Genomic DNA, 21,975 nt, shown 5'->3' on the forward strand with positions numbered 1-21,975 from the left:
ATAGTCAGAAAATTAATAACATCCATTATCTCAAAGCAGTAAAAAAAAAATAAATCTTTAAAATCCGTATCTGTGAGAGGTAGATGCCTCCCAGCAAATGAGAAGGGAGCAGCCAGAAGTGTCTGTCTGATCCACGGAAAAAGAAAGGCAGTAAAGCCCTCAGAAAGCTAAAAAACTTGTAGCTTTAGGAACAATAGGAAAGCTGGATCAAAAGGGAAGCTGGAGACATCAGGTTTCTTACTCCTGGGTGGGAACCCACACCAGAGTGTTTCCATATAGTTTGCTGTCACAATGGGGTCAAGAACAACCACAGGGGAAAAGTTCCTAGACAGCAGTTCTTAGTGTTAAAATTTTCCTCACTGGCCAAGAAAAGTGCCAGCCCACCTGAATCTCAGCCCTAGCCATATTTCCAGGCAGCAGTTTCGGCACTACCTTCTGCCTTTAAATGAGGGGCTGCATGGAACAAGAACACTTCTTCCTGCCATGATCCTTCCCATCCTGTTCCTCAGGTGAAAAATATCAATCCTTTTAGTCTCTCTCCTTGTAATAAATGAGACTAGCAAATGATTTCTCAGAGGTAAAGCAAACTGGCTGCTCCAAAGCAAAAATAAAAAGAACCTCATTTAAAACCTTCTTAGCTTTTCCCCCCCTTAAATGACTGCTTTTACATAAACAGTAGAAAGTTCCTATATCAGTAGAGCTTTCTCTTGCATGCTGTATGTACTAGAGATGCTAAGCACCAGATGTTAATGGATATGTGTGAAAGTCTTGCTTAGTTGGGGTCCAAAACTTCAGGGAATTCTGCTAAGGACTATTCAGTCCAAATATCTTTGCTTTACAATGATCCTGAAAACTATTTTCATATGCTTCTCAAATGCCATCCTGAAGTAAGAGAACATGATACTGCACAGGAATAAAAATGAAATTACAGATAGAATCTGGCAGATTTGATATTAGATAAATATTTGCAAATCGGAATTTTTCCTCACTTAGCTAGCTGCATGCCTGCCCTAGACTATTCAGTAGATGCCAACAGTTTGAGGTAATTCACAATCAAACATCTGAAGTTTGACTTAGAAGCTAAATTTGAAGAAAGTAAAAAAAATAGACGCAATGAGAAATTGTTAGGAACAGTGAAATTAAAAATTATCTGGAACAGAACATCATCTTTCTCACCTTCCACCTAGAAATTCTGTAACATTCTTTCAGATGTTATGTGTTTTGAATTACCCAGTTTAACATTAACGGAGAAAACACATATCTATTATTTCTCACTCCTGCCTTTGCCCAGCAGCCCTTCACCTGATTTGTAATTTGTCACTCCTTTAACAAATTGCTTCTCGGACTGTTTCTGTATATTTGTGTTTGCACAAGATGCCTTTATACTTTGCAGTTATGTGTTTAGCAGCTCTCATTTTTTCAGCAGGAATTTTACCCTGTCATTTCCTGTTTAGTTACGGGTTGAGCTTGCTTTTGTTTTCTGCGCTGTTTACTTGGTACCCTGCTTCCCCCACAGCCGGGAACCACAGGCTGCTCACTAACTCCTCAGCCTCCTCCTCGCCTCAGCCACCACAGCTTTGTTTTCGTTTATGTCTGTCATTAACTCTCATACAGCTCACTCAAACTTTCCTCCTTTTTTTTAATAGTTAAAACACTGATATACTCAATCTTCAAAAGCTTCCTGAATAAGTGATCTGCGTACAGCAGGCATGAGCAACCAGAGAAATCAAGAGTATGGCTCTATTCCTGGCTAAATCCATGTCACCACACAGGGAAAGGAATGATGCTTCATCCACAAAGCCAGTAGTGCTGGTGACCAGCCCAGTGAAGGCCAAAGGCATAGGGTGCCCACACTGTGCCTCATGCACAAGGGGATATTTGTACAAAGGGATAGTGTGTGGGGGGATGTGCCTGGGATGGGACTCCAGCAGCCAGGGGACAGTGGTAGGGCAGGAGAAAGAGGCAGATGGAGTGAGAGTGTATGGTGAGGGTGTATAAGGGACAGGAAGGGGTGGAAAAAAGTCAAAGGAGGACTAAAAGGAGATCCATAATGAGAGGAATAAGGGAAGGTGGTGAGAGGAAAACAAAACAGAAGGTGAGGGTATAGAAAGCAGGAAGAGAGATTAAGAAAATCCATCCTGCCAGAAACAGCACCTCTTGTCAGGCAGACAGCAGGTGCTGCCTGGGGAAGAGCTGATTCATGCATCTGGAGTGTAGGAACTGAAACAACTCTACCTAAGGAAAAAACCCCTAAAAATAAAAGACTCAACGGAGGTGGGAGAGGATGCCACGCTTTTTTCTTTTGGCAATCCAGTGCATGACATTTTTTGAATGGTTTTGCAAAGAAACGAGAGCTGTATTTCGAGAGCCTTGCAAAAATCTTGATGGTTCATTTCATTTTCTCATCCAACATGAGCCCTTCCTGCTCTCCTCTTCATCTTAGTTCAGCTCATTTTTGAGACATTTGCAGACACAGGACCTTCGGGGCTTTGGCTGTACCTCTAGGACAAGATTTTCTCTTTGTTTGGGGTCTGCATGGCCACTGGGGGAGTCGCTAATGGAGATGGCACTGCCATGTGATGAGGGACACAGAAGGTACACCCGCACCGACCTACTCCAGCTGAGCTCTGGGGAGCTAGTAATGCAGTAACTGCTGGCCAAGTGGTATACAAGTATGGGTCTTTAATCCTCTCTGCAGCAGCCTGGGAGGCCAAATTTTCTGCTACAAACCATGCCTTTAGTGGCTTTCAAAATCTGTCCTGCCCACCTTCTTCTGACCGACTTTGAACACTATCTTAGCTTCCTGTCTCCTGCGCTTTCGATATTGCCGCTGCATCACAAATCACTAGCAACGGATAAAACAATCTCTTACTAAAGCTACCTTTTTTTTTTTAAACCTCTCCTGGAAGTCTTATTACAGATTTGATGAATTTCTATCTGAGGCACTACATCAGTCCTCCCACCTGACAATACCTGCAACAGCTTTTGGGGAATCTGCTCAGTTGCTTCCTGCACACTGATATTTTTTTTTCCTTGCTGTAAGAATTGTTTTAGTATCTTATAATTAAAACTTTCTATCAAAATTGCATTAATTTTTTCTTTGTGTAGAAAAAGTAGCCAACAGTGGTCTACTAAAGAGTACATGGTTTAAAAAAACCCACCAAGTATGGAAGGCTGTTTAATTAGAGAAAGATGATGAAAAAAAGCAAAACAATTTAGAGACAACATGTAGTTTCATTTTTCATAATCTATTTTCATAAGAAGTACTGGAATATTTTAATAAAAAAATAATCAATTTTCAATTTGCCAAAATTCTGAACACTTTTTGAAAAAGAATCTTTTCCCCAAAGCAAGAGGTAGAGGGAAGAGTTAGCAAAAAGACAAAATCCATGGTGAAAAACTTTGGCATAAAATTTTATTTCTACTAAATCTAGGTAGCAGTGAAGACTACCTTTTTCATTAGAAGCAAGGTGTTTGCTGGCATCTTATTTTGAAAACCAGCACAGGAGAATGACTTTAATAAATGGGCATAAAATCTAGAGATTAGGAAGTCTCAGAGTGAGTGACAAACCCCCATGAGGTATCTGATTTCTTTGCCAAAGTAATGAAGGTTTTTAATAAAGGTCAGGGAGAAACAATCTCCGAAGACAGCAGTGTATCTACCCCCTATATGTTTACTCTTTTATTTCACCCCTTTACAGTAAAAGGCAGACCTTAACACACGCACACACACACACACAAAAGGAAACAACAACCAAAGAGGAGGGAAAAAAAAAAAAAGAGCCTGAAATTTTAGTTACACCACATGTGGTTTTCATTTGTGAAAAATGAACAAGCTGTTTGTGGTTAAACTGTCTAATCTGCTGTTATCAATCTAGCGCTGCATTCAAGATTTACAGGATACATCAGCTTCTGTGCCACATTAGCTGTAAAAGGGAGAGGGGGTGGGAGGAAAAAGGAGGAGGAGAGAGTTTATCCTGAGGAATAATATTTCCAATGCAGCCACACTCACACTACATCTGGTTGTGCTGGTAGCGGCAGTTAAATTGAAATATTTCACAGCGTGTGTCAGAAACATGCAGAATGGTAATTATGACAGATCTGATTAAGCCTGAGTGCCACTAGCTCCCTGGCCAGCTCCGGTTGTGCAGGTGTGACCTTGTGCGTGCCTGCGTGTGTAAATAAAATTAATTACAAGCGAGAGGGCGAAGGCTTCGGTGACATCACAAAGCGGAGAAACTCCCAAGGGGGAGACCTAATGGAATATTTTCCCTCAGTCTAATAATACAGTTCATATTGACTTGAGGTAATTAGTGGGATCATTAAAGCAGTTTTCCCGGCGTATTTGGCTGCCTGATCAGATTAGTGAAAATGTTCTTCAGAACAAGCCCTGTGTGGTCTGCCAGAGAAGGAGGAAATAAAAAGCAACAAAGCATATTTTGGAATGATAAGCAGCACTGGACTTTTCGCATGGCATTTTGCAGGGCCAGTCCTGGGAGCCTGGGTGCCCGACTCTCCTGACTGATTCAATCTTTCATCCCAGGTGCACGTGCTCCTGCTGCACGTCACCTGAGACTTTTTAATTTTTGTTCCTCTAAACTTCAAAACTATGCCATACCTATCCCTCAATGCTTAAAAAAAACAGATAAAAGGCTTGTAGGACTGCTAGCCTTAGAAGAACTACATTAACATAACTGGGGAAAGGAAGAAGAAGAAATATGTGATCAGCTCCTCCCCAGGTCTCCCCAAAAATCCAACAGAATCAATAACATTTTCATTTCCTAATGAGCTTACCTCAGCAGATAAAAAAGGGGAAAAAAAAGCAAAAAGTTTAACTATGATATAAAGTCTTCCACAGTAACAGAACACAGAGCCCTAATCAAGAAATGGACCATTTGTTTAAAAACAGTCTATTGAGCATGCTCTACCTTGCAAATGGAATATGCCAAGCTCTGTCACAGATGGCAAGCTTTGACAGTTCCCATCCGTAGCGTCGATACTCGACAGTTCAGCACAAGATCAGTGACATTCTGTCTCATTAGAGCCACGCTAATTATCACAGCTAGTTTCAGGGGAAACCATGTGTTGCAATGGTCAATTTGAAGGAGTCTGTGCATCAACAAACTGGTAATAAGGATCAGACACCTTATTATATGACAGCATGCTGCCTATGATCTGATTTACTGAATCAGAGGTACTGAGGCAACACTGAAGCCTGATGGGTTATGGAATCGTGTGTACACAATTGTGTTGCTGAAGTATGCTTTAAAAATAAAAGGGAGCTACACAGAAACAATACAAATAAAAATTTTAAAATGGTGAAGTTATAATGTGGAGTTTTTTCATTTGTCATTAAGACATGCAGAGATGTTAGAGATCCTGTCAGCCAGTTTTATCTTTAATCAAATCATATAAGATAAATAATTCAAAATGAAAGCTGCAAAATTATGGATTATGCTAAATTATAATTCATTCCATACTCTGATTTTTCAGTTTCAATAACATGTACCAAACATTCCTTATGTTGTGCCGTCTTGCTGCTTTAACATAATTTTATATTTTGTAAAAAGCTTTCTCTTCTTGCCTTTTTTTTTTTTCATTTGTGCATTTAATGACTTAAACTTGCAGTTCTCCTAGGTTCTCTCACACATTTATGCTCTTTTCACCAGACAAAAACCATCCAACCAAGACCCACTCCCCCACTTTGCTGTTTCTGGACACCTGTGGGCTGCACACTGCCAGGCACCGAGCGGTCCCAGCCCCAGTGCCTCCCAGGGATGCGCCGCAGTCTGTGGCCGCAGGAGCGTTAAGCATTAACTCCCAACTTGCACAGGGCAGGTGTGCATCGCATCCCTCCAGGGAAGCTCTCCTTAGGGCTCAAACACACTCCCTTTCCTGAAGTTGCTACCAGTCCTTTAAACGGTAGTGTTTGAACAGCTCATTCTGCCACCTGCCTGGCTGGGAACCTCTAGCCGTGGCCGATTTGACCCCATGTGTAAAGCAGACTCAGGAAGCACACTTTCTCATTGATGTGTCAACAAATCCAGCCTTTGCCTTATGTGTTGAAAGGGCTGCCTGGCCCCAAGGAGCTGTTTTGAAGACGTCAATATAATCCTCTTACCATTTAAGTATTTTCCATTCTGTACCTTTTTCTTTGGCTTGAATTATTACAGGTTTTATTGCCTTTTTTCCCCCTCCTCTACGCTGATATACATGGGCATGCTGATATGAACTACCTTGGAGATTTTAAGGTGGTTTCTCTTCAGTGCACCTTTGTTGATTCAAGGAGTTGCTGTGTACTCCTTACTGGCGGGAACCCAAGGCTCACCGAAGTTAACCCACTCAACAGAAGTCTTACCAATAATGTGGGATATGGTCAGGATCAATGCCAGCCCTTTTTCAGGTCTACCCAGATCAAGTGATAAGAGAGTCAACTAAACTTAATTTTTATACCCACTTTCTGAGAATTAATTAAAAAAAAAAACCAAACCAAAACAAAACAACAAAAACCCAAGTAAATTTCCTGAGGTTTTAACCTTTATTTCTGAGAAGAGATGTTGTAAAAGAGACTAGGACATGGGGCAGAGGAAGGACCTGGAGCACTCATTTTTTTCCCCCAATGGAAACCTGAAAATCTTTTTCCCTCCAACCTGGGCAAGACAGAACACACTATGACTGTAACTTGATATTTTGTGAAAGAAACAAATCAGCTCTATCTGCCAAGTTTCACAGTTTCACTGAATGACACGCTGCTTTATGGGGCAATTCTTGATTGCATGCAAAAGCCCATCTCGCTCTCTCAGTTCACACTCTTCCTCTCCCAACCCTGCTGACACTCGATCCCATCCCAGCTCCTGCTGCTCATGGCACCTCTTCAACTGCCAGAGCAATCACCCCCAGGCAACGAGGAGGGAGGAAAATAAAATTAAAAAATAATAAAAAAATAGATGCTGTTGTGTGGTGTACTTCTGCAGCTAATGTTTTCTATTTTGCCTTTGTACCGGGGCAAAAGTTTATTTCCAGGTGGTCCTGTGAAACGGCAGACCTCAGAGTACATTGTGTTTCCACCTCGCGTCTCCCTGTGCAGCATCCCTCCCCACTCCACAGAGAATCCATTGTACACTGAGGAAGGGGGGGGGGGGGGGAGAAGGTTTCGAAGCCAAGATTTAAACCCAGGAAGTGACTCAGCTGCTCTGAGGGAGACAAAGGCAGGAGAGGACTTGACAGAGACGCTTGGTGACAGGTGAAGGACCGAGCCCCTCCTGCCCCCCAGACGGGACCCCACTGGGTAGCCTGAGGTGCAGTGCCCTGAGGAAACAGCTTTGGAAACAAATTTCAGGATCCCCTCCTAGAGCCACATTATTACCAAAGGGTTACTTTTGGTGATAAAAAGGTTTCTCTTCCTCTCGCTGGAAAATAGTTGAATAGATTGTTCTATATCTGCGGTAATGGCATGTTACATCTCCGTGCCAGATCCACAATACCGTGCTTGTTCAGTGTGGGAAGCTGTTTAAAAATGACTTTCCTATTAGGGTATATAGCTTAGTCTCTAGATGGAAAAGCCCAGATCAAAGATATAGCATTTATAAAACTGCTGCTTAAAAAGATAAAAATGAGATAACAGACATCAATTTTTCACTATAAATCTCTAGGTTTACTACAACATTAAAATTTCCAGTAAAAGCAGGGTTTTATATACCTGAACTCTAATGGCCTATTCCAAAAATATTTATGTCAGGAAAAGCATGGTATTTACATGCCAAAAGCAATTTTAGTGCCAGTGTTTAGCATTCCCTTCCCATTTAACTCCTTACTCATGAGTGCTAGATGCTCTGCCTAGTGCCTACCCACTGGATCTTCCCATGCAATCTCTTGGAGGGGGATGTTCTGGGTGCATACAAAGGGAAAAAGTCAAACACTTTTAATAGAATACCACTGCACAAAATGCTTGCCTGATGGCTTAGGGTGGACTCTAGCATGGTCTGAAGTCAGTGATTTTATCTACATACTTCGCATGTGAAACTGGTTTCCAAGGGGTAACTGCCTCACCAAAGTGAAAGGCAGGGATGGAAGGACAGGAAATTGGGCCACACAATGCAACAGCTCAGAAGTAACAGGTCAAAATTCTATGTAATTAGATGAGGTTTCTGAGGTATGGGTAGTACTCTATTAGATTTATTCTAAAATTAAAATCAAAGCATGATTCTGTGAGAGCCAAGTGTCTCACCTTCTACATATAGGCATTTTTATTTGGTGAGAAGGGAGGGCATTCGGCATCTACGTGGTCATGAAGAGCCATCAGCAAAATCGACACTGCAGAAGAGTATTGATTTCACCTGTTTATTCTACAATAAATTAAACTTGTTAAGGTAAATAGTGCAGGCTAACAGCCTTACACTGTAGTGCATGGGACTCTCAGAAGTATGGAGCTTGATATTACTTTAATTCAGTTTTTGCAAAATGTAGTTTCCTAAATTTAAGAAGCATCTGTAAGCAGATTTTCAGCAAAGTTTTGCTTTCTTCCTTGCTCGGGCCTAGCACGGGCAGGCCACAGCTTTTCAGGATAAGCCATAATATAAACATAACTTCTCAAAACACAGCAAACATACAGAAACACTACAAGTCTCTACTTGCCTTATCTCTCAGGGCTCTTAGGTTGGGGTTTTTGTTTGTTTGTTTGCCTGCTTTTATGGAATAAAATTAGATTTCAGCATCTGTCACCATCAAGAAAAAAACTCATTCCTGGTTCCCACATGAGAACATCGTAACCACTGCACAGTTACTGAACCATGATGCCTTAATGATCATTACACAAATCAACCTTTTTTTTTTTTTTAAATAACAAAATTAAGAACATTCTTCCATAATTACTTGACTCAGACTGTCAGGTCATAAATTTAATAAAAATCCAATATGATGAAACATATCGTATCATAAAAGTAACATATACCATACAATTTTATATATGTGTGGATTCTTTTGATTTAGACTTATTCAGGTGTGCTGATTAGGTTTTAGCAAATAAAACTGTTAGCATTGCCATTCTACTACTGAAAAGCAACAACCTGGGAGTAGAGACAAAACACTTGGTAAACCTTTCTCTTTTCCTTTTGCATACCTTTTTCCAAAGCTTTCTTTTCAACATAATCGAAAAAAAATATGCAGGCCTATTAGACAGACAACTTACAATAAAAACGTAAGATCTGAAACACTGATATTAGGTGCTTTGCCAATTATAGTTCTAAAATTCCCCAAAGATATGATGTATTCCAGGAATTCTTATTATAGTATCTTCCTTAGCTCCTCAGTATAACCATATTAAATTTAAAAATATATATTTTTAATTTAACAGAATTTGAATTTACCCGGTACATAATGTATCCATTCTTAAAAATACAGAAACATAAAAAAATATACAGAATACATTCATTTCTACATGGAAAAAGAATTCAACATTTGAAGGAATGTCCTAGAGCTAAGTCCCCAAACCTGTTCAAACCCATATGCCAGACAGTCCTTATCTTTGGGAAAGCCAACAAGCTGCCAGCAAAGTGCAAACCTCTGCCTGATCCTGTCACCCTGTCCTTGTCCTGTGCCATGACCTCTGTCACACCGGGCCCTGGCAGCCAGCTGGCTTGTTGAGCATCAGGTCCACACCCGATTCTCCATCACTCAGAAGGATTTAAAAACAAAACTGTTAATCAAAGCATTATTTTCTAGTATGTGTCCTTCTGACTTTTCACTATAACTGGAAGAGATTATCCCAGGATTTCCAGCTCCACTCTTGCCAAAGGCACTAACACAGCACAAGGGAAGATGCTCTTTTTTTACCTTGGCTCTACTCAAATAGAAACTCCTGTAGCACATCATTTAATAGCAATCCTGTACTAAGTGCTCTAGTCAGCAGAACATTATCTGCAGTCTCCTGGCTCAGGCAAGCCCAGCCACCTTGCAGATGCTGGCTGCTTAGACATGCAATCTAATGTTGACCCAAATCGGTTCCTTAAAAAAAAAAAAAAAAAGCCCTCCAGCAAACAACTACCTTTGTCCACTCACAGCACTGGTTTAAGTCACACACTGTTTTATGCCGTAACTCCAGAATACACTCAGAAGTTAATCAAGTTTTTATCTCCAAAATAAGATGTTCAATTTTAGCCATTTTAGAAAACAAAACTGTTAACCAATGCATCTTTTTCTAATATGTGTCCTTCAGACTCTTCACTATAACTTGAAGTGATTATCCCAGGATCTCTAGTTCTGAGCACGGACCTAATATCTTCAAATTAAAACAATATCAGCAACAGATCTTTCTCAAGAGATGTTCTCTTAGAAAATATGTTTGGACAAGCCTCGTTTTTTTGTGCAAGGGAGACTTCTTTGTCCCAGGAAATATTTATCTGTACCACTGACAAGCTCCAATGCATAATTTTTTACAGTACAGGTATCTCCTTTAATATATGTGGTGTTGCTACATATTTAAAACTTATTAATTGGGTGACTAGTAGTCAGCTAGTTAGAGAAGGCTCAAACACATCCAGTTTACCTATGAGGTTACTTCTGCAAAGCAGCTTTCTACTACAAATGACACTTTGTCTAACTACAGACCTGAAAGTTTGTTTGACACATAAATTAATACTGCTTTGCTGAAACTGGGGAGAAAAATAACCTCTGGCAATATGAGTTTAATCACTATAGTAAAAGGGAAAAGAACTACATGTTTGGTGTTGTTTTCTATACTTGGTAGCAAAGTTTGTTCAAGAATCTAAATGTTATACTAGTGCTCAAATAAGCCTATACTACATCCTCTGGAAGCTTTTGGACTTCACTTCGATTACGTGTCCCTTTTAAGGTCAGCATTGGAAGAGCTGTCCCACCTCGAAATTTTAAGGCTTTGCACTTAAATAAACATACTATCACACAAACCAGATCACAACAAAATTATGCGGGCTGACAGGTTGGCTTCATACCTTAGCTTTGCAGAGAACTGCAGTGGAAAGGGGAAGGTGCAGAAAACGGACAGTTCTCTAACCCCAAGTCTTGACATGTAAATAAAGACATCTGAGGAGCACACAGGTTGGAAGTTGCTGCAACATTCTATCATAATTAGAAACATTTCAAGAGCTCTGTAATTTCCAATCAAAATTACAGTAATTTCCAATATACAAGCCATGATTCATGACAGAATTTTTACATTCCATGGGAGATTATAGTGGCCTGATGTATGACACACTGAATACAGCACTAACATAAACAATTCAGTTTAATGTTTAAACAGCACTTGGTGTTTAGAATCCCACAATAAAAGAAACATATTATTGTTGAAATTATCACTTTGACAGTGATTGAAGGGTAGGCAGGCATGTGGCCTATAAAGCTATAATTTTTACAGTCCGCAGCTTGAGTTTAATCATTTTGATATAACATTTCCAAAATATCCCTTTAAATGCTCCTTACACCATATAACTTAAGAGACAACATCCTTTCCGTACAATGAAGTGAATTCCAAAATGTGAACAATGCAGAAGTCAAACATTAAAGGCTTGTTAAAAAGAAAACCAGCATTAAAATGTTGACGGCCTAAGAAACTATGGTCTAACTGAGCATCATCAGCTTTTCCTGGAAGATGCTGAAATTTTCTATGAAACAATTTTAGAAAAGTAAAGGAGTAGTGGATTAAGTGGACTTAACACTTAATCTAATGTGAAAATTCAACATTAGTGCCTTTGCCATTTCTTTAAGTTTTGGTCTAAACATGGTTCTAGTCTTTCCCATTTTTCTGTATGTTTTTCCTTTACTTCTTGAGTACATTCTCACTTAAATCAATGCTTTTGCATACTTCAGTGATCTTTCTCAGAAGACATGTCACTTATGATAATCACACCCAAACAGTGCTTGCTGATTTCCCTCTTGCCACTAAACTTGACAGAAACTCTTAATCTGAAGAAAACAGAATAGGAAACCACACAAGAAAGGCTTAAAACTGAATATGCAATATATATGTATGCACACACGCAATAACCAAGCAGACATCATATTCCACAAAGACTATACATGTTTTCTCAGATATAACTTGTATAACTGTAATTTGTTGAGGGTTTTTTTGGGGGGGGGGGGGTTGACATGGACAGTGCTGTCCACCTTCCATGCACAGCCTCACCAGTGGGTCTGACTAAATATTTTCACAAAAAACCAGAACCCTAGGAACTCACTGCAGCACATGTAATTGCAAAATACCAAAGCCTTGAGATGCATTTGGCAGCAATACACAGACCTTGCCCAAAGCTTTTGCCACGTACACACCAGTTAAGAACTCATCAACCTGATGCCATCTGAGCCGCACCAAGACCCATGGGTGCACAGGGAAGGTGTCTGGCTGGTGGGGAAAAGGGAGTGAGTCATCTCGGGAGGCCGCTTCGCAACTCTGCTGGTCCAGGGGGACCAGATGTTACCTCCGGACTCAGCAAGGAGCTCCAGGTTGCTGTATTGGGCTGATATGCTGACCTGGCCACTCACTTTAACTCACGCAAAAATAGATCAAAACTGGGGCAGGGGGAATAATTGCACAGGACACAGAGTTCTTTACATCCTGGGAGTTTTACCTGGCTTTTGGTTGCCGCAACCTTTGCAAACAGTGCTTGAGACACCTTAGCTCTCTTCATTTCCTGCTGAATCTCATCATAAATGGAAGCATTAATGTTCATGGAATTGTTTTCTGGTTTTCCATTCCTCTCTGTAGCAATAGTAGCAGTTTTGACCTAGAAAATATGAGACATTTTTCATTATGAAAAAGTTATTTTCCTCTCTTTCCCTCCCCAAGTAGTTCCTCTTTGCATGTTATCCCTTTTATTCAATCTTTCTCTGATATTCTTTCAGCTTTTCAGAGACTAAAAAATTGTATGTTCAAGCAACTGGGAAACAAGAAAATTCAGCACATTGTAACGGGTGAGTGCATCTGAAATATGAACTATCACTAAGTGACCACTGCGAATTTCAGTGCCACAAAACAAATTAGGTGGAAACTTGTCAAACAGAATTGTAGAGACTTTTTAAACTTTACATGATTTCTTTGCCCCACGCAAATAAAATAAAAATTGTGAATGCAACATAAAAGAATCTCTAATGAAATAGAAACCTGAGAGATATATCTTGATTCATCTTATGTCCAGTACACTCAAATGCATGATAATGTTGAAAAGTTGTGGCTTTAGACTGAACTTTGAAAAATATATCTTATCAGTTTGGTTCTTAAGCTGTTTTTAAGAAAGAGGTAATTTAGAATAATGCAATACTTTAACCACTCTTTCATGAAACCAAGATAAAACTTTGTTAAAACTATTGATTCTAGTTGTATTTCACTTACATACATCAAATATTTATTCTTCTTGCAGTCCAGGTTAAATAAACACCAAACACACGTAAACAAGACAGAATGATTACGGTACCACCTCTATGCTGCATCTGCAGCATTAAGGAAAACAACAAAAAAATACATTAGTAGTGACATGACGTGCAGGAGACTATCCTTTCCTTCCTCCTCTGGAAATGATGAAAGTGATGTTTCAACACCAAGCATCATCCCACCAAGGTTAGAGTGCAGTTTCTGCAATATCAGTTGAGAGGTACAAAAAATCAGCAGGTACTCAGCTTATCCTACAATATTCTCAGTAGTTAAGGATAACGTCTGTCTTTAGCAGTTACTCTTCTAATGCTTGCCCAGGATTAGTGAACCTAATAAACCACTAATCCTAAAGTGGACCAAACAAAAGGAAAAACTGGATTCCTGCCAAGAACCTAGAAGGTGACAATGCAAAATCAAACCTTTACATTTCAATTCAAACCTACTGATTCATACTGAGGTCATTGAGAACTGAATTAATTTAGTTATTCAAAAGTTACACATCTAGTTTAAGACAGTCATTTAGCCTAACTCTAAATCTAATGGACAGAGCCTGGCATTTCCAGAAGATGATTCAGCCTACTCTTAAGTACATGTCTAAACCCACACTTTCACTATCAGTTTGATCCAGTGCAAGTCAGCATCTTCCTGTGCTCTGAAGTCCCTTGAGGTTCAAAGGGAAATCATGACAACATGATAATTCATTTTCTAATCTCACTCTCTATGAGCTTTCATATGTCACAGGTCTCACGATACGAGAGTCAAAGGGTTTGAGTGAGAGACATACTTAGGCAAATCAGGAGCCCATTTTTTCCTAGAAGTGCCGTGCTCAATTTGTGTTAGCTATCCTCCATAGTGCTTTTAAGACAAAATAATCTAGCCCAGAAACTGGGAGTGCATGCCACTTTTGCCGAGCCCGATTTGTCTATCAGACTGTTCAGGAGCTGCGCTAACATAAGCCCATTAACTGCAAGGGGTAATACTCCAGCAAGAACACAAGGTGTCTACAAGCATTTCTCCTTGCCTCCATTCTGGCAGGCATTAGCGCTTTTTGGGATCTGAAAACAGGGGTCCTAAATAAAAAGGGAAATGAAGAAAACCCCCATAACGTGGCATACACTTTAATCATATGATTTGCTTTCATCTGAAAACAACTGGTACTTTGCAGCCATGCCCTTTTCTGCAGTGTGACATTTTACCAGCAACACTGCAGCAGAGGATGGCCAAGCCTGGGCCAATGGCTGTTTAGAAACATTTGAGGCAGTGGGCATCATGAGGAGCAGCAGCACAAAACTCTCTCCTTCCCACTGCAGAGCAGGAAAAGGCACAGCTCACACTGGGCAAATCGTTATGGAGCCGCAAGAGCAGGTGCATCTCCTGAGCATCATACAGTGAAATCATTTAAAAATACAAAATCAGTGGCAAATTTATAACCTTTAGATGAGAGTGACTTGCCAAAAGATAACTGACAACCAATGGGGATGTTAAACACGCAACTAGAAACAGACCTCTCTGCGTGCATGTAAAAATCAGGTTAAGCTAAATTAGAGAATGAAAAAGTGATGGCTTTGTTAACATGCCTTCTTGGACCTCAAGTTTAAATTTTGACAAACAGATTTCAGCCCTTCCCCAAAAAAATAATTTTAACTTGTAACTAGTCTTTGAATGACCCAATGGGAAGATAAGAAGATGAAGGTATTCAGCTCGCATACACAAGTCTTTTGGGAAGGAAACACTTTGCTCTTGTGATCCTGAACAAATGTCTCTCTTCTATAAGCACACTACCTTTTTGATTGCTACTCAGCTTCAAAAGGCAGCTTCACATTGCAGTAGTACTTCATAGACCACTTAACTGAGCTCTGAACACCCAGATCATCAAAAAACATCACACACCGCGCTGGAGACATAATTTAAACTATGCATCTTGGTCCACACTTCTCAATGTCCAATTTAATACGGATATGCATTTAACCCAGGGGAACTACTGCAAATCCTCAGTCTGGTTCACAAATCACATCTATCTTTATACAGGTACAATGAATTCAACAGCATCTAATATGTCACTGAAGTTAAAACAAACTCCTATTGCCTTCTGTTGGTATTTAATTAGGAAACCCTAACTGCATTCAGAAAACAGTTGTATTTGCATCAAAAAGCCATATTAGCCCAAAGATCTTCCGAAGAATAAAAGTCTTAAAGTTATAAAATGATGGGTTTGGGGATTATCAAGAGTTGTGGTTCACAGCCATACCCTCTTCCTCTCCAATTTACATCATTGGCCAAGTATAAAAATTCTTCCCCTGCCTCTTAATAATTTCTCTTCAAGGATCAGGTATAGACTCTGGCTGGACTAGATGGACTATTGGTCTGCTCTGGTCTGATGAATTCCATGTAATAATGCTAATTAACCTCTTGGAGAATATCCATACATAAAACTGTTTCATAATTTATACATAAGCAAGCATCTAGGCTGTTGTGTTGAATTTAGAATTGAGTTCAAGACAGAGGCTGTTTGAAGCTCGGTTGAAAAAACAACCTCCTCCTCAAAAAAACCCAACAGAAAACAAAAAAGCCCTCAACGATGCCACTTCAGGACTTTGGAGAGGAGGTGGAAAAAGTATTCATTTTGGAGAGAAAAGCAAAACAAAACATAATCTCTCATCTCATCCACTCTTAAACACAACCTCCCACCCCACCCACACTTACAGCCACATTTTCTGTTTAGGAAAGAAACCATAGATCAGCTAATTTTTTTTTTACAGTAACTAAACTTTGCAAATACTAACTGAACAGAGGAGCATTATTTTACAAATGTAACACACTGAGAATCAAAAATTCATTTAGCCATCTTCCTATCACCAATCAATTTAGTCTTCTAAAAATACCTGAAAAAATTAACACATCCATCCCCTCTTGGCCAGCCCAGATATGTCCTGTCATCAAATAAGTACTGATCACAGTAGCAAAAAATTCTGGATTAATTAATTTTTCCTAAAAAAAAAAAAGGACAGGTTTTTATAGAAGAAATAACCAATACGAAGAGGTTTTCACAAACATGGAAGCTCATTCCTTCCCCATTGAAACTGAAACAAAAAAATCTTATATAACACATTCTCATAAGTACTGTTTTAGCTTGGGAACAAAAATCTTCTTTAATCCTGGTTTAGCTTTTAATATTACATCGTACATTAAAATTCATAAAGTAGTTCATTCCAGGCAAAACAAACTACTTTTCAGTTCTGCTCTGCAAATAGCAGAGGAGGTACAATAAATGCTGTTGCTTTCAGAACAGCTTTTATCAGAACAAGGTTTACTACTCCATTATTACAGTGGCGCCTGGAAGTGCAGTTATAGTTAAGTGTCAGGGTTTCCATTAACTCTCCTCCATGGTGGTTTTTGCGGGGGTGGGAGGAGATGGTTGTATTTATTATTTCGTTCATTTTTACTTTCGTTAGAATGGAACTTGCCACAAAGACTATCAACCTAAATCTCAAATTTTGGCACCTTAAAAATAAAAATTTTGCTGGTGCTGACATATGGCATGTGTTTAAACTCCAGGGTTCCACCTTCAAGTTTCATGGAAGCTGGTGCAAGAGAGTTCCTTGCAATGGAGGTTCATTGGTCCTCAAACAACTCAAAGCAGTGTCCTCCTTGAGACCAGTCTTTCAAGAGTGACATCCTATCTCTGAGACTCAAGCTGAAATTGCTTTAGCATGAAGGAACTGTAATTTATCTGGAGTCAGAGGGAGGTCAGGATTATATTTATGAGATGAAGGTTTTTGTCAATGAGTACCTAGAACCATGACTCATGTAAGATTTGCGGATACGTCTTAAAACATTGTCTTGTTGAAATTATATTCTGCTCTTGACATTACATATACTCTGTTTTTACATAGGATGATGATGGGCCCCAACAGTTAACACAAATTTTCTTTTTGGAATATGGGTGGCAAGAAGGATTTCTTCCTCAGCTCTGTTGAAATGGAGATTACTTGTCCTGAGAAGGAAGTGTTCATAACAGCAGGCTAAAAAGCTTTAAGCAGAATACTTTGGAAAACAAAATATGTAAATTGGCCACCTGACTCCATTCTCCCTAACAATTCATACTGAGAAGGAGGGAGTCCTCTTCCCCCCACATCCCAAACTGCCCTGATGGGACAAAACCACCATCCCTAGCAACTCAGCATCCTCTAAAGCATCCCCGGATCCTCTCATTCCTATGTAGCATGCAATAGATTCATCCTCTGAACTTGATCAAGGAATATCTCAAAACGACCTCTGTGGGGTGATCTGCAAGACAAAGATGTTGAAGAGTGGGGGGAAATTAATAAAAGAAGTAGAACGTGAAACGACCTTTTTCCCTCCTTCTAGCAGAGGTTAAACTATGTCTCCATGCAGTACCCACCTGATGGAGATGCTAATACTTATAAACTCCAGTACCCCAGGAAAGAGCCTGGCAGACAGGCTTCTGACCCCTGGAGTGGCAAGACGAACAATGTCCAAGGGAAAAATTCTTGTGTACACTGTCTCTTTGTGCTCAGTCCACCAGTGTGGAACACAGTAGCAGACTTTTACAACTTGACCAGCTTAGAGGGCTATACACGCAGACCAAAAGCTCATGCATTGCAGGCTAATGATTCCAATTAAAAAAAAAAAGTAAGATTTTGCATTTTGTTTAAGTCAGAGAGAAAGGGAGAAGTAAGGGGGACAAAGAGCTTCTTAAAGGATTTCAAAAAAGAACTGGAAACAATCCAGATACATTAGCTCAAGTAGCAACTAGTAAGAATGCTGTAAAAATGAGATAAATTCAGCACAGTTTGTTCTAACTCAGGCACTAGGGTTTTATGCTTGGTGGGTTCCTACTATCCAATCAGACCTCCAAGGTCACACTTTCTGCATACAACAGTATGCAAAATTTACAGAGAACAAGCTCAGCTGCTAAATGGTTAAGTCTGCTCTACTGTCTGGCCACCAGTTGGCAACACAAAAATGCAAAATAGATCCTTTTCAGGATGTTTATTTTCACATCCTTCCGAAACTGATAACTTGCAATTGCAAAATAAACCTTCATGTGTGGCATATTAGCTCCCATTTTTCATGGTTTCATAGTTTAATTGTTTCAAATATTACACTGGTCTAAAGATTTAATATTAAATATGTTGGCTCTTGCGTAAATTCTGTTGTCAGGATAAACGGTCTGTTTTCTCTTTCAATGGTTATCCAAGAAGCTCACAACCAAGCTGGAAAAATATTATGCTGTATTCCTGCACAGTGAACTTTAAATAATTGCTTGTAATAAATTTAGTAGTAAGGATGCTAGTTGTTTTATTCCCTTAGTATCAAATATTCAATAAACTGTGGACATTTTGTGGGAGTCATCAGAGTAGTAGCTTGCATTAATAATTTTGCAGTATCCTGACTATAATTTATTTCTGCGGTGATTTGTAAAGTCATACTTGCCAGTGTTACAACTAGGATAATTTCATTATTATTTTTAGCATTAAGTATTGTAGTTATGCTACGAACATAGATATCCCAATTTTCAAGCTCAGGACTCTGAACACTTAGCAGCAGGTGGAAAGTGCTTTGGATGTTTATAGGTGGGTAATTCCGGAAACATGTAAAAACGTCATAGAGAATCCCAGCTGAGAGATTTCTACATTCTCACTCCATTTGCTAGGGCAAGTGAATATGTTTTGCTGAATGACAGAGAATAGTAAAAAAAATTGGAAAAATAACTGCTTTGTTCTCTAGACCTCAAGTATTAGTCTATCAGGTTTCCTTGTTAACTTGCTTTCCATCTGAAAAGGATTAAAACAAAAACCTATGCTGTTTCCACTTTGAACTGTCGCAATTAGGTTAACTATACTCCTGACTCACACTAAAAAAAAATGAAATGTAATTATGAACAAGATCATAGTAGAGACAGATATCCACCCCCACCCACCCCACCCCCCAAATCTGGACTTACAGTATGTTTTGTCAGTTAAGAAAACCCCTAAGTCTCACTTTCTTTCTGGCTGCCAGGGATTTATACAGTTTAAAGTGTGAATTAAAACCAATACAAGGACTACCTCTGACTTGACATCCTTCTGGAAGGTCCTGTAATTAACTCTGTTCTTTAGCTGTGAAATTGCCCAAGACCACTTGAGACAGAGTGAGACATTACCTTGGCAGAAAGAGATAAGTTAAGAAGCAGGGTTAGCCTTTGCTCTGAATTACCTGGGCTGTGGGAGCAGGTACAGATATTAAAACAAACTCAAATATTATTTTAAACACAGTTATCTCTATTTAACTATCTTCCACTGAAGCATTACTATGTAAATAGATTCTTGTCTTGAAGAATATCTATAGTGGATTTTACAGACTAAACTCAGTTAATGATAACAAAACTACACCATTAGCACAGTCTGTTCTTTCCGCTAAAATTTTTTTCTCTTCTTGTGAAAAGTACTGCAGCAGGTCAAGGTGATCTTCTGTTCTCCATTCTACAATTTTGTTATTCGTTACTTTAGTGTGGTCCTTAGCATCCATTAGCTGCAGGAAAATTAGAAAAATAATCTCGAGAAATTTATAGCATTCAGAATGGGTATGGAACATAGTCATAGTCACAAGCCTATGACTGGTTAATGAAAACCTGCTGTTTATATACTCAACCATCACAAAATTCCCACAATCCCAAAGCCTTGCTTTGTATAGTAAATCTGGACTGTGTATAAAGCACGATGCCCACATATCTGCAGATCAGATTTTTTCCTTGTATAGGTACACCTTTGAGCCACAGCAATGTAGAATATTTCAGAAAAGATACAGTTTTTGGAGTGTTTAACTCACAACCACATTTCTTCTTTGAGGAAATCCTGTGCATTCCTATGGCTCACACATGTATTTACCATGTACCTTAAAACAAGCATCAGAGTTTCCTCCATAGACACAAGGACTACACCACTAAATTTCTGGATGTCACTCTACCAAACTTTATAATTTCTGCAGAATTAAATAAAATAGATTTTACAGAAATCAATAGGAGTTTCATTTGAATATATACTAAATGAAGCTTTAATGAACATATCCAAATCTTTCAGAGTGAGCAATATAGCAAGTCTGTTATGTTACCCAGTTGTCAGCAGCTCAACCTGGTGAAAGCCTGCCTAGCATTTTGGGATGGAGTCTTCTTTTCCACATCACTTCCATTTTACCTGTTTGATTTCTGGAAAATAATTTTTAAGGCACTACAATGTACTTATACTTCTGCTTTCTTTCCCTCTCAGTTTAGTGGTCCAAATCCCTCAAAATCCCTATCTGAACCTCTAACATTAGGAACCTGAGAATTGTAGGAAAAGATGACAGCTAAAAGCCACCATCTTTCAGGCCCAGCAAACCTCTTATCTCAACAAAATAAGAAAAAAAATTCTATAGGGATCATAAAGGACAGAATTTATCTTAAAAGTAGAAAACAGGTAAAAATTACTGCTACTATCACCCATTATATTTCTTAAACTTAATTTGTAGTATGCACTGCAAATAATGACACTATGAGTGTTTAAAAAAATGCAATAGTAAAAGCTTTCTTTTTTTGTAAAAAATGTATCACACAGCAGGACAGTGTGAAAACACAACGAGCAAATCTCAAAAACAGAGAGAGCAGTTTACTTGTGGAGGCCGGCTGGGTGGTGTGCTTATGAGAGGTGCGGGGCCCATTGCAGAGGCTGCGTTCAAGCTCCTTTCCCTTTCGTCCTGGTAAATTCGATCCCGTTCTGCTTCTGGCAGCTGCAAGAAGTTCTGCATAGCCCGAAGGTTTACCAGTAAGGACTGCGAGGCAGTCTTGGGATCCTCTTCCTTTCGGAGGATTTCTGAGAGCAAGCCCTGTAGGGAGGGAAGAAAAAAAATAGGCTCGAGAGTTAGCCCAGGTGAGCTCCTGTAAAACTGTGCCCTGCAAAGTCACTGCTTATCAGTCCTTGTTCTTCTTACTGCTGGGCTGAGAAGAAGAGCAGCAAATGCACTGTTTGCTCCACATAGGAAGTATTAATGGCATTTTAGGTAGCAGAGAAGAGCCTCAATTGTACCCTTAATTTTATTAAGTACCTGTTTTACATACAACATAAACTGAATCTGCCTAATAGGTCTCCTTCCTTTTACTGGCTTAACTTGCCATGAAATCTTTCACAGTCGACAGACAATCACGAGATGTTAAGAATAAGTGAAATACACTGGGGTGTTCTCAGGCTTAACAGACAAAATGCATAACTAACCTAAAAAAAAAAGCCTTTCCACATTTCTAGCAACTTATACAGCTCTTTAAAAGGAAGTGATATTTCATAACTTATCTGAGATGATAAACTAGCAACATTCCTAAAGTACTGCTTAACTGACTCAGGGCCATGTTTTTGAAGTCAGTATTTCTTTCTAAGAACTGTATATTGGAGTTTAGCAACAAGTGAGGAAACTCACTGTTGGATGCCCTCCCCTTCCTCCTTCTTGCACCTTCCCCTCCCCTCATCAGGACAACCCTAATCCTCACTCAGTCCATCGCCTGGGATGTTTATTTGAGAACCTGCTGTGCAGGTCTCATTTCCTAA

General features: G+C 39.4%; 1 protein-coding gene across 8 annotated transcripts in view; it reads right to left on the reverse strand.

Moving 5' to 3' along the window:
• The window catches only part of SATB1 (SATB homeobox 1), a 91,844-nt gene that overhangs the window by 14,143 nt on the left and 55,726 nt on the right, over nt 1-21,975 (reverse strand). For all 8 annotated transcript variants that reach the window (XM_027639152.1, XM_027639156.1, XM_027639154.1 and 5 more), the window contains 2 exons: nt 21,050-21,262; nt 12,600-12,755 (listed from right to left, as the gene is read on the reverse strand). In XM_027639152.1, the coding sequence (XP_027494953.1) occupies nt 12,600-12,755; nt 21,050-21,262 (369 nt within the window). The remainder of the gene's footprint in view (nt 1-12,599; nt 12,756-21,049; nt 21,263-21,975) is intronic.

The sequence above is a fragment of the Corapipo altera genome, unplaced genomic scaffold (genome assembly GCF_003945725.1).
Source record: "Corapipo altera isolate COAL_440 unplaced genomic scaffold, ASM394572v1 44, whole genome shotgun sequence".
Classification (NCBI taxonomy): domain Eukaryota; kingdom Metazoa; phylum Chordata; class Aves; order Passeriformes; family Pipridae; genus Corapipo; species Corapipo altera.